At 32.0% G+C, this 13,339-nt stretch overlaps 1 protein-coding gene across 1 annotated transcript; it reads left to right on the top strand.

Annotated features, from left to right (window-relative positions):
• The first annotated feature begins 1,625 nt into the window (after positions 1 to 1,625).
• Positions 1,626 to 8,348, top strand: LOC139864930 (pyrophosphate--fructose 6-phosphate 1-phosphotransferase subunit beta). Its single transcript, XM_071853496.1, has 16 exons — positions 1,626 to 1,914; positions 3,047 to 3,202; positions 3,312 to 3,433; positions 4,063 to 4,116; positions 4,257 to 4,363; positions 4,749 to 4,854; positions 5,104 to 5,167; positions 5,626 to 5,714; positions 5,989 to 6,120; positions 6,212 to 6,382; positions 6,483 to 6,598; positions 6,744 to 6,855; positions 7,218 to 7,302; positions 7,697 to 7,741; positions 7,838 to 7,906; positions 8,021 to 8,348. The coding sequence occupies exons 1-16, from the start codon at positions 1,734 to 1,736 to the stop codon at positions 8,095 to 8,097; spliced, it is 1,686 nt and encodes a 561-aa protein (XP_071709597.1). The 5' UTR covers positions 1,626 to 1,733; the 3' UTR covers positions 8,098 to 8,348.
• Positions 8,349 to 13,339: the final 4,991 nt, after the last annotated feature.

Raw genomic sequence — 13,339 nt, 5'->3', positions numbered from 1 at the left:
CATATGAAAACATATGATAATTATAACCCCAAAAACTCCTCCATAATATTAAATAATTAAAGTGTTTTAAAATTTTACAATGATACAACATAAAATATCATATGTCCTGTTAGCTTACGTTATAATACGACTATGACAAATAAATGTCCTATTAGAGTTTATTTCATATGACTTTTATATAAGGTGTTCTATTAAATTAACATGTAATACTACACTATGCCATTAAATGTCTTATAAAGTAGTATCTTATGGTTCACACTTAAAGTGTCCTATGAAATCATATGACCATTAAGCGAGAAAAATATCAATTAGTCATATTAAGTCATATTATGTTCTACTATGACACGACTCACAAAAATAAACGTCCTATAAAGGTACATTTCATATGACCGTCATATAATGTGTCATAATAACATAAATTTATAGGACATAAGTACCAAAAGTCCTAACATGATACAATTTAATAAGACTCTCGAAAATAATTGGCCTCTAAAGATATATTTAATATGACGTTCATATTAAGTGTCCTATTACATAAACATATAATGAGACTCTATCAAATAAATGTCTTATAAGATCCTCTATTAGGATCTACTTTTTAAGTGTTCTATGAAAATATATTATTATGGGACCTACTCTAAAAGCGTATCTCATCATAGGACCCTACTCTAAAAGAGTACCTTATAATAGGACCATACTCTAAATGCGTAGCTCATAAAAGGACTTAAATATTGTTTGGTCCTATGTAAGTAGCATTTAGGACCATATTTTACTAGGTCCCAGAAAAAAGGTCCTATAGGAGCATTTTTCTTGTAGTGATTATTAATTAAAAATATTATACTTTATAAATTATAAATATAAATATATATAAATAGTATCCAGTAGATGGTTAGAACGGGTGGATAGTAAAAACATGGAAGAAACGACAATTTCACAAAACTTGAAATTACACTTATTTGTTGTGTCAATGTTATATAGAAAAATATAACTATAATTATCATTATATAACTATTATAAATTATAATATAATCTACTTAACATGATCATACACATGTAACCTAGGAGTGAGTACCGGTCAAACTCAATCTTTTGTTCTAGTTTGACAGACTTTAGAAGAGTTTGTGACATCTAAAAGTAGTTTGGCTGATATCGTGTCAGGATTTGATTGCAGTTTACGATGTTATTTGTCGACTTGGTTCTTTTCATTTCTCGATAGAGCTTGTAATTTCGAAGATGATCATTTGTTGGTTTAGGTTGTGTTAGGTGGTTTGGGAGATTTAATTATTGTATTTGCGAGATATTTGTTTAATGTAATACAAAGTAGTTTGTAATAGGTACGAGTTCAAATGAATGGTGAAATAGATGTTAAGATGCTATCAATTTAGCATTGTTGCATCCAATTTCTTGGAACACAAATTGGTTTTTTGATCAACTTTATTTAATTTTTGTACAACCGTATCCATTCCTCGCTCTTGAATGTAAAATTTTACTATGTATTTTCGCTAAAAACCACATGTAACCCTTCAAGTTTCAGAATATTCCAAATATGCCCCGCATGTTTTTCGTACATGAAGGCGGAGACTCCAAAGACAATTTTGCCCTTTTGCACCTCCACCAACTCTTGCTTCACTCTATATTTTACGCACAAACACACCAAACCACACCGCCGAAACATCTCCGATTTATTCTCTCTTTCCGATCTATTCCGATCTCCGTCAAATCAATTCAATTCAATGGCACCACCTTCTGCAGTAGCTAACGGCGGAGTTAAGTCTCCGGTCACTAGCCGTGCAGCTTCAGTTTACAGTGAAGTACAAAACAGCCGTCTCGATCATCCTCTTGCTTTACCTTCTGTTTTTGAAAAACCTTTTAATGTCGTTGACGGTCCTCCTAGCTCCGCTGCCGGAAATCCAGGTATTCTATAAATATAATGTATCTCTATTTTCAGCCAATCATATTATATTCTGTATTATTTATTATTTATATTTATATTTATTTATTTATTATTTAATATAAATATATATTAGTTATTAGTTATGTGGAATTGAAGTTAGGTTTTATGTGTAAAAAAAAGGTCGATCCTGATCAAGATCTGCGGAAGCCTATACTGTTGATTACATTGTGGTTATTTTTTATACAAATGCAAAGAATAATTATTGATAGAGTAGAGATTTATGTTAATTTAATTGGACTGAAATTATATTTAGTCATCGATCCTCTGTACATACGGAAAACAAAGAAATTGAATATTAGGTGGATCAGTAATTAACATTAACATACAGTGTAAAGAATAATTATTATTATTATTATTATTATTATTATTATTATTATTATTATTATTATTATTATTAATTTTTTTTTTTTTTTTTTATCGTTGGCTGGAGTACTGCTCTATTTAGTCGACAGCCAGCGTTGATTTATTGGCGACTTGACTGACCCTAGAGCTTAAAGTAAATTTCAGGCAGGATTTAAAACCCATGAAAATTTGATTTTACCATTTTTATGGCGTCTATTTTTATTTTATTTTATTCAATTTTATTTAATTTCTTTGTTTAGTTTAATTTTTTAATTGTTTTTAGTCTTAAAATAAAAATTTTCTACTTTTTGGCCGGAGGTCCACTCGGAATCAATCTCTCTACTCGTTAGAGGAAGGATTGTCTACGTCTCACCTCCCCCATACACCACCTATGTGGTATTGGGTTTTGTTGTTGTTGTATAAAGTGTAAAAAGATACTGATTGTTATAATTTACGTATAATATAATAAAGTATACAAGATGAGAAATTTAAATAAGTTGTAACAAAGGTCAAATAACATTAGCTATGTTTGGCTATTATTTGAAGACTACACACATGGTTTATTTTTCTCTTTTTCAATATTTGACCTTTGAATATTCAAGCTTCTTTATGGTAATAAACAGTTGGATCTTAAAGTTTGTACACTTCTAGGCACATTGTTTTAACACACTTGAATTAACTTTTTTTAGTTTTTGATAGAAAAAATATTTCTGGAAGATTATTGAGTTTATCCTCGTTGGCTTTATGTAGATGAGATTGCGAAACTTTTTCCATCCCTGTTTGGTCAACCTTCAGCAGTGTTGAAGCCGAGCGAATCAAATGATCCAAGTTCACCCTTAAAGATCGGCGTGGTTTTGTCTGGAGGGCAAGCTCCAGGAGGACACAATGTTATATCTGGGATGTTTGGTTAGGATCTAAACTTGTCATTAACTTTTTTTTTTTTTTTTAAGATACGTTAATGTAATCTAAGTTCCTATAAGTATTCATCTTCTTTGTTTTTTTCTACACGATGTAGATTACTTGCAAGAACGCTGCAAAGGAAGTACTTTATATGGGTTTAGGGGTGGACCTGCTGGGATTATGAAGGGAAAATATGTGGTCTTAACCCCAGAGTTTATTTATCCTTACAGAAATCAGGTACATGATTTATTTTAATAAGGTCCAGGTTTTACACGAATGCGTGCTCTATATAAATGCCACGTAGGCAATGTAGTGGACTTATATAGCTTTCTTTATTCATGGTACAGTACATTTTACGTTCTTTCTGTTTCTCTCTGATATTGCCTATATTTTTCCAGAGATGTTTACTATGAATTAAATCATTTTTCTCTTATATTACTACATAAGCGGAGAACTTCGATTAATGGTTGCTTACATTTACTATTTTAGAACATGAAAGAAGCATGTTTTACGGTTGAGCAAGTTCTCTAAATTTCCTTTGGTATTCTAGAGACATAAAACACTTTGACACGACACATTTTGTTCTCTAATAATATAGAGACGTTTTTTCTGTAACTTAAAGTGCCCTTAGGGTTTAGTGTATTTAAGTATTGTTTATTATATGTAGTTTATTTGATCTCGAACACAATTGAAGCAACTTTTATATTGCTCAGATACAAAGGGATAAGAGTGTCATTCTGTGTAGCTTGTTTTTCAGCTTTTGTTGTTCACCAATGGCAACCACCATAGACTGTTCATTGTAGATTGTACTCCTTTATCTTTTACAAGTTGCTGAGCTGACTTTTTTTTTTTAATTACTGCATCAGGGAGGATTTGATATGATTTGTAGTGGAAGGGACAAAATTGAGACTCCAGAGCAGGTTTATTATATATTTTATTAATGTCCGACTACCTTTTATCAGATCACATAATTGATATAAGTTATCTAGAAAGGTTAGCTTCAAGTTAATAGAAGTAAGAAGACATATAACTAGCTGGAGTTGTATTCACTGTATTTCAGTTTAAGCAAGCTGAAGACACAGCAGCCAAGCTTGATCTCGATGGGCTTGTTGTTATTGGTGGAGATGATTCAAACACAAATGCTTGCCTTCTTGCTGAATACTTTAGGTGAATTATTCACTAATATGTTTATAGTCCCTTTTTTGTATATTGTTCTCCCTCTGTTTGTGTGTGGTTAGATTTAGAAGTGGGTCACAGGTCAAAATGGGTATTTTTATGTGGATCAGAACTAGTTGGGTAAATTTTATTCTGCTAACTGCTATGTGTGAATTGGGCCAGTCAATGTACCCAACACTTTTGTTTTTTTTCTTTCCCGAAACTTTGTGAAGAATTCATGTATTGATTGTGATTACAAAACTGTATTTACTCCATGAATTTGTTTTATATTTGTTATTAAAAAAAGGAGTTAGGCCTTCATAAACATATGAATTGACCTTAGTCGGTTGAAATTGACACTGATGGTATTTGTTGTTATAAATTTTATATGTGACAGGAGTAAGAATTTGAAGACTCGAGTTATTGGATGCCCAAAGACAATTGATGGGGACTTGAAATGTAAAGAGGTTCCTACAAGTTTTGGCTTTGATACTGCATGCAAGGTAATTTTTATTATGTGATATTTTTTCGTTTCGATCATTGTGTTTCAACTTTCAATGCTCCCTTTCGTGAAGATATAAGTCACTAATGTGAATGAACATGTAATCAAGTTAATAATAATATCTCACTTCTCACTCTAGAACTATCTTTGAGATATTTTTGGAATTTGGAGATGAACTTTGCTTCGAGTGTACTCTAGATGCTTGTCCATCTTCATGGATAATTAATTTTTATCAATTATATCTATGCAGGTTTATGCCGAACAGATTGGAAATGTTATGATTGATGCTCGCTCAACAGGGAAATATTATCACTGTAAGCTTATGGACTTCTTGCTAGTGCTTGCAATAGTTTTTTAGCTTTAATGGATGACTTATAATATAATGATGTACTTTCTGATAATGTAGTTATAAAATACAAAATTTTATACAACGCACATGAAGGAAAAAAGAAGATGATATGAACCCTGAACATTATTTTAAATCACAAATATATGTTAGTGATTGTACATATATGTCGAATTTTGTTTGAGGGTTGCATAAAAATATCGTTCATGTACTTCCTATATATAAATAACTACACGACAAACATGTTACTATTCATAGCATTAAAATTGTATGTAATGGTAATGGTAATGGTAATGGTAATGGTAATGGCAATGTATTGCTTCGGAAATTTTAGATAATACATACTATTTTGTATTTATTTTTATTTAGATACATATACATATAATTTTAAAATGTATAATGATGTAACTGTGAGGTTTTATGCAGTTGTACGGCTTATGGGACGTGCTGCTTCCCACATTACTTTAGAGTGTGCATTACAAACTCACCCAAACATTACTCTTATTGGAGAGGAGGTATTGATTCTTTATTTCCATTTGCACCATCCCATATTTACTCTCTCAGTTCTAACTTATATTTTTGTAACCAATGCTATTCTCTTTCAACAAATGTTAGCATTTTGTTTACCCCTTCTTGACCCATTATCAATACCATATAACCCAAATCAACTCATTTTCTATATATACGAGGTCAAATGACCTTCCTAAGTCCAGCTTGTCAACACATGTCGGTTTGCACCTTGTTAAGTGATCCTTAATGACCTTAGCTCTTAATCTCACCTTACGACAGGTTGCATCCAAGAAGCTCACTTTGAAAAAGGTTACCGACTACATAGCAGATATAATTTGTAAACGGGCGGATCTTGGTTACAACTATGGCGTGATTCTAATTCCTGAAGGACTTATTGATTTCATTCCTGAGGTAATGCATACATTTTCTATAAGTAGATGATTATATTAATAGCATCTGGTTTAATTTGTGATATTAATATTAATGTAATGTCAAATTGCAGGTCCAACAGCTTATTGCTGAACTAAATGAAATTCTGGCCCATGAAACTGTAGACAAAACTGGAGTATGGAAACAGAAACTTGTTCCCCAGTCGTTGCAGCTATTTGAGTTGCTTCCTTCAGCAATTCAAGAACAATTATTGCTTGAAAGAGATCCCCATGGAAATGTCCAGGTATTTATATTATATCGGTGTTAGTTTTATTGTAACTAATTTTGTGTGTTTGTTATTCTGATAGACGTATCTCTATGTTATGATATTTGTTGTACATTAGGTTGCCAAAATAGAAACAGAGAAAATGCTTATTCAAATGGTTGAAAGTGAACTAGAGCAAAGGAAACAAGTTGGTCAATATACACGCCAATTTAAAGGCCAATCCCACTTTTTCGGGTATTCCAATCTGTTCTTTATATATATCGTAATTGACTTGTTAACTAGTCTTGGCAATCTTGTATTTCATTAAATCTCTATATTGTGATTGACTTGTGCGAAGCATGTGAATTTTGATGGTCTAATTTGGGATTTCAATGATCAGGTACGAAGGAAGGTGTGGATTACCCTCAAACTTTGATTCTTCATACTGCTATGCATTGGGTTATGGTGCTGGAGCTTTACTTCAGAGTGGAAAAACTGGATTAATATCATCTGTGTGTATCTTGTACTCTTGTCTTATAGAGATATCATGATATATAACGGTCAAAGCTGGTCAGAAGGAATTTGTCGGGTTGGGCTGACCCGTAACACCTTTTACTATTAACGTGTCAAATATAATGTAAAATAGTAGTATTTTAGTTTTGGAAAGTAAAATTATCTGTTCCTTTGCCCATGTGGATGTGACTGACCATCTTCTAACCATTATATTCATACTCATTTTATTCACTGGACCTGTTAAAGATATATCAAGCAGGCTAATAGGCCCATTTTTAAGTAAATGGGCTGAAATTATGCATGTGTATTTTGGAGATATCTTATCTATTTCATGATTAACAAAATTTTGTTATACATGAAGGTTGGGAATTTAGCTGCGCCAGTTGCAGAATGGACTGTTGGAGGAACTCCATTGACTTCATTAATGGACGTAGAGAGGAGACATGGTAAAACTACTTTGTTTTCAGTTAATCTTGTGCACCATCGTATTTGGGTTGTCACTGCAGCGAATATTATATATTATATATTTATATTAATTGATAACTACTGTTAAAGATGGTATTCAAGAACAAGAAATTTGAAATTTAAATTGGGGAAATGTGTATACCAAAAAAAGAAATTCCCAACTTGGGACCTTTATGAAATTGTAGACATTTTGGTTAGGTATTGCACGATTGATAAAAGCATAGAAACTTATTATCTATCACAAAAATTGGATTATTTTTCTTGTAAGAAAAGTCCAAATATGAGGTTCAGAAATTCAATTACTAGAAAAAATTAATATTCTCATATTGGTGTTGTGAATTGTGATTACTTTACTTCTAATCAATATTATAACAGGTAAATTCAAGCCTGTGATAAAGAAGGCCATGGTTGAGCTTGATGGTGAGTTCCTTAGTTTGCTTTACTTTTATGTTTTCTAATTAGAGCATTTGCTTTGATATCTCTAATCTCTAATTATATAAATTGCTGATACTTTAGGTGCGCCATTCAAGAAATTTGCCTCGAAGCGAGAGGAGTGGGCCCTTCAAAACAGATATATTAGTCCTGGTATGTCCTTACCTCCATTAATATGTCCTTCGAAGCGAGAGGAGTGACTTATTATTAAAGATTTATTTTTAAATGAAATATACTTACTATCTTGCTTTGAATCGTTTCTTTCAGGTCCCATTCAGTTTACTGGACTAGTTGCTGATATATCTAACCACACCTTGTTGCTGGAGCTTGGGGTTGAAGTCTAGGTACATTGATGACCATAAATCCTTTCTGCTTTTTGATTTTTGAAAATATTTGAACAGAATTTCAGGTGTTTTCATACCTCAATTTGAACATGTTTTAGGAGACGTGTTACAATTTAAGCCGTGTTTCTGGTTTAGGTTTAAGAATATTTGGCTCACCGTAGCTCTATGTCAAGGCTTGATCTTGCTTCAAGAGTCGAGACTATTTGAAATAATAAAGGATTTTGATTTTGATTGTTACTGTGTTTTTTCCATGCTTCTTAGATCCAATATGTGATTAGTGTTATTATTTTTTTCAAAATTTTATTTTTTGATGTCTTGTGATAACTTGATGTTTACAATATCGTTTGGTGCATGGGATATCGTTATTGTTCAGTTTATACGATGTTTGCTAAAACTTAAGATTGTTCCGCGAATATTGAAGGTACGTATTTCAGATTGATCATATGCGTTAAAACGAATCTTGGGTAAAACAAATCACGTGGCAAGCAAGCATAGATATATTATTTAACAAAAATTTATTTTCCGGTCATTGTTGGTCAATCTTCACCATTTAGTTCAACAGTACTATCTTTAGTAACCCACCATCTGAATACGTGTTAATCGTTAGCGTGCTCTTCAAGACGCATTAGATTTAGAGGAAACTTAAAAAAAAATAATAGAAACGGTGTTAATTAAGAAATTAGAATGCATTTGTGTATTTTTTTTTTCCAGTTAGTTTTATGTGAATTTGACATATATTTATCAATACATGAATTTGAGAGATCTACAAATCGTTTTCAAAACTTGTTTATGGCGGGTAATAATGATAAGAAGTGTGGTTTTGAGGGCTTGGGCGTTGGCGGTTCTTTTGGGTCGGCAATAATGAATGGCGAGGCTTTTGCGGCTTTTGATAAGATGATGACGTCTATGGTCGAGAGGGAACCAATCACGGTTAACCTTATAAACTCTAGTGAAATACCGCGTCCCCGCGTCCACCTAGAGGTGGGCAAAAAACCGGATCCAGTCCGATCCGAAAAATAATTCCGGAACCGGATCCTGGAAAAATCGATTATCAAATAAACCGAAATGGATTTGAGATTCGATCCGGTTCCAATCGGATACGAATTTCACCAGGAACCGGATAAAAAATGAATTTTATCCGATCCGGTTTTTATCCGGATCTGAATCCGATCCGAAACGGCCAATTAAGATTATAATAATCTATATATCTATATACTAGATTTATGAGCCCGTGCGTTGCACGGGTACTCGTCCGAAAACATTATATAGTATTTTGCAAATGTATATGAAATAACGATATTATACGGTCATTTTCGTAAGAACTGTTGTGGGTTGAATTTGTAAAGTATAAAGAGTACACATCACCAAAATGTTGAAAATATTTGTTCATACAGTTATTCACAACATAAGTTTAAGTTATTGATTGTTGTAAACATGAAATAGATAAAAAGCACGCTCGTTATAGCGGTAATTGAATAAACATTTTGTGACAGGCTTTAGCCGATTTTCTTTTCGAAAACGGATGAATCCATAAGACACACAGAGGTTTGGTTTTTTCTTCGACTTCTCTTGTTTCAACCTCCATTTGTACTTTCATTTATCCAAATTGAAGCACGACACTCTTTTACCAGTACGTAGATCAGCAACTAACATCAATTGGTTTGGAAGACGCTACAAAAAAAAAAGAGTTATAAGCACAATATTGAACTGTATTTCAGTAATTAGCAACATTATTATATAGTAGTAGATGCGATAAATACTTTAGTCATTAATAACCTGAGTTTATGGATTAAAAATGATATTATATTAGACTTACCAACACATTGTTTATTGTAGCATGTTTATGATGAAACACTTTATAAGTATAAGTATTGAAAGTAAATAAAAGTTAAAATTGAGTTTCGTAAATGTTGTGAATTACCAGAATTCTGTATATAAGAAAATGTGTAATAAATGAGAGTTTGCATTTATGCTCATGAATGTTGACTCTATATGAGATTGAATAGTAATTATAATTAAAATCTAAACCTTGTTCTGGAATCGTTAACTGTTCGAAAGTTGGCGTCAATAAACGCTCTGCTAAAGTTCCTTTCCGTACTAACAGTGAGTTGTTCTACATACGATATGTCCAATACATTTGGTTAGTGTTGAGTATAGTCGACGTTATAATATCGTATATGATTACTTAAAATAAAGATCAGTTATCTTACTTCCATACTTGTTTGTCCTTCCAAATTGAATAATCAAAACGACACACTCATTGTTTGTAGCTTGCTTCATATAGGCCAAAAAATTTGCCATATACTTTGCCCATAACGTGCATGACACAATTGCACCACTACGAATAACCAAACAACAAATGACTAAAAAACCAATAAAACACCTCCATACAAATAGACTTTTAATGAAATTAAATTAGTTTAACAAAAAGTAGAAGGTACTCAAGCTCCTTCAACTCAAGGTTGATATATTTAGACTTCAAATCATCACTGTCACCATATTTTTTTTGTTCACGATTATAAAAATGAACTCTTCCAACCACATATGCAACATTTTTTTTGAAAATATTTATTTGTTAATTATAATCGTAAATTGTGAAAAGTGATAATAAAAAAATTTTGTTTTTTTTTTAATTTTTCAAACCCGCAGTGGCTTTCTCCGGAACTTGACATGTTATCAGATTACTAAATGGATGAACACAATTATAGAGCAAAGATGCGATTCAACATATGCAGTAATCATTCTGCAATGAAAAAGTAATCTTAAATGGTTTATTTTTCATACATGTTTATCTCAACCCATAGTGCAATCACAAGTACTATTCTTAATATCACATGTTGCATGCCATTCTCACCAGTGAAATCAAATTTCCAAATCTACACAATTCTTAATATTTTTTGGGAACATTTTTGGTAATTTAGGTAATATATTATCGCATTAAAAAAAAAAAAAAGGGTAAGGTAAGATCCAAAAAGGACTTATTTAAGTAACGTAAGTGCAACACAAACATCAAGAATACTATGAGTTCAATTTTGTCCATTTGAAAGAACAAAATTTAATGTTTATCAACAAAAACATTAGATTAAAAATAGAAAATTGGTTGAGCAAAGCATACATCCAAACAACCCCTAAATATCATATCAAATCTTAACTAAATACTGAAATTAAGCATTTCGTATTCTTAAACAACAATCTGATTTATTGGATTTCAATAAAGTAGCATTCGAAGTATACAATTATAATTAAGAAAACTCTTTAAGTATTAATAGCATTTGTAATGAAAGTAAATGTAGTGAAATGATTAGTACCGTAAACGTTAATAATGAATACAATTACAATGTAACTTTCGATTGTTCATAGCCAATTATACCATCTCCGAGTTGCTACGGCGCAAAATTTACTAAACACTTGCAATATAATTCCCGAAAGTATCACCTATGGTAACATTATATCATATCCGAATTGTTCCATGATCACCTATTATTAAAAGTAAACAACGTGAAGGTTGTGAGAAACTAAAAAATGAAATTACAAATGTTGATCATCAATAAGTTATTGTGTAGATATTTTTGGCATATAGTGAAGTATTTTACCTTTAATCTCTGCCATCAAGTGAAGCATCTTGTTCAAAAGTAAAACCTCTCCACTCTATGGTCCATGCCATTTGATTCATAAAATTTAGCTGCAAATAGTGTGTATGGATTCATTACAAAGGGCAGATAACTATTGCCGAATAATAGTTACCCATTTTACTTATCAAGGTGCCAATTTGTGTCATTAACAGACTATAATTAACTTAATAAAATCCTTAGATTACTCACCTGACTATATATAAACAAACATTAGGTCAATAACATAGTTCAAATACAAATTACTAACTCTAACATAGCAGCATACATAAATTACTCGCCTTAAAAGATACAAATTTTACTAAAATTTGATCATCAACTGATCCACTCGGAGAAATTGGACACTTGTATTAGCATGAAAAACATTCATTATTATCATTAAGACAACGTAATGAAAGGTACATCCGTACATGTACCCTCAAAGCAATTACATACTATGAACATTTGTGGTATAGCAATCGCATACAAAATCAAACTAAATATAACCAAATTGAGCTAAATATATTCATTTTTAATAGTTATTTTTTATCAAGAATAACTTATTGCAATTCCATATTTGAAAAAAGAGGAAAACGAAAATAATTTACCACACGCAATCGAATAGAATTATCCACAGCCAATTTCAGATTAGTATGGTACATGTAGAAGAATTCATTCATACCTTGCAAATTTTGCAGTAGAAGGTTCTTTCGAGATATGGCTAATTAGTGAACGTCAAGTAATGAATGCATAGTGTATTCTTAAGCTTCTTCAACAGCCATACTCTAAAATTGAAAAGAGAGTTTGCACTCTAGAGATCGATATTAACCCAAATTTGACCCGACCCACATTTGACCCATATTGATCTGTTCCAAATTCTGACACAAATAATTCTAGCTTACATTTAGAAAAAAATTTCACCAACTAAAAATTTACTTGTCAGACTCATCAGTAATAAATCTGACCCAAATGATCTGTTCTACGCAAGTGTAACTGAAATTAACAAACCTCGATGATGACAAAGTTTACTTGTTCGATTTGAAATTTTAATCAGATGTGTATAATCTGCTGCCGGATTAAGCGATCAGTAGCAATGCAGGGTTTGTTACGAATATGTTACAAAGTTTAACATCCTTTCGACCATCTGCTGCCAATAATTGCTATCAAATTTGAAGATCGATAGAAAGAAAGATGTTCTCTGAACTCATTGTAATCAACAACTTGAAGAAAGTACTCGCTACCTGGCTGACAACAATACTAAATCATCAAATTTTTTTTATCTAATCTCAGATCGCTTCTACGAAATCTAAGACCCACAGGTTGGATAATAATCGCACATCGCTGCCACAAAATCAAAAAAAAACCCTAGGGTTAAACGATAATCACGCAGACAATAAGCCACGATATCAAGAACTCAAGGGTTAAATCGCAAAGGGAGTGACGAAATCCAAAAACCGTAGGTGAAACCGTTCAACCGCTGCTGCCAAAGCGGGGTTTAAACGTTAATTGAGACAAAAGCTTTTTGTTCAAATCAGTTATGTAGAAAAAAGTGTGAAGAATAAGTTACTGGTACGGGCGTAATCAATTGAAGGAGGAGGATGAAAAAGGGTTAATTAACCCTAAAACGAATTTTG

The sequence above is a fragment of the Rutidosis leptorrhynchoides genome, chromosome 8 (genome assembly GCF_046630445.1).
Source record: "Rutidosis leptorrhynchoides isolate AG116_Rl617_1_P2 chromosome 8, CSIRO_AGI_Rlap_v1, whole genome shotgun sequence".
Taxonomy (NCBI): Eukaryota; Viridiplantae; Streptophyta; class Magnoliopsida; order Asterales; family Asteraceae; genus Rutidosis; species Rutidosis leptorrhynchoides.
Note: the sequence above shows the minus strand (reverse complement) of the source record. Positions and strands in the feature narration are given on the sequence as shown.

What these genes read in the sequence shown, in the direction of transcription:
- LOC139864930 (XM_071853496.1), top strand. Translation starts at nt 1,734, where the DNA reads ATGGCACCACCTTCTGCAGTAGCTAACGGCGGAGTTAAGTCTCCGGTC. An exon ending in TGTTATATCTGGGATGTTTG is followed by an intron (nt 3,203 to 3,311) that starts GTTAGGATCTAA and finishes TACACGATGTAG; the next exon opens with ATTACTTGCAAGAACGCTGC. An exon ending in AAACTGGATTAATATCATCT is followed by an intron (nt 6,856 to 7,217) that starts GTGTGTATCTTG and finishes TTATACATGAAG; the next exon opens with GTTGGGAATTTAGCTGCGCC.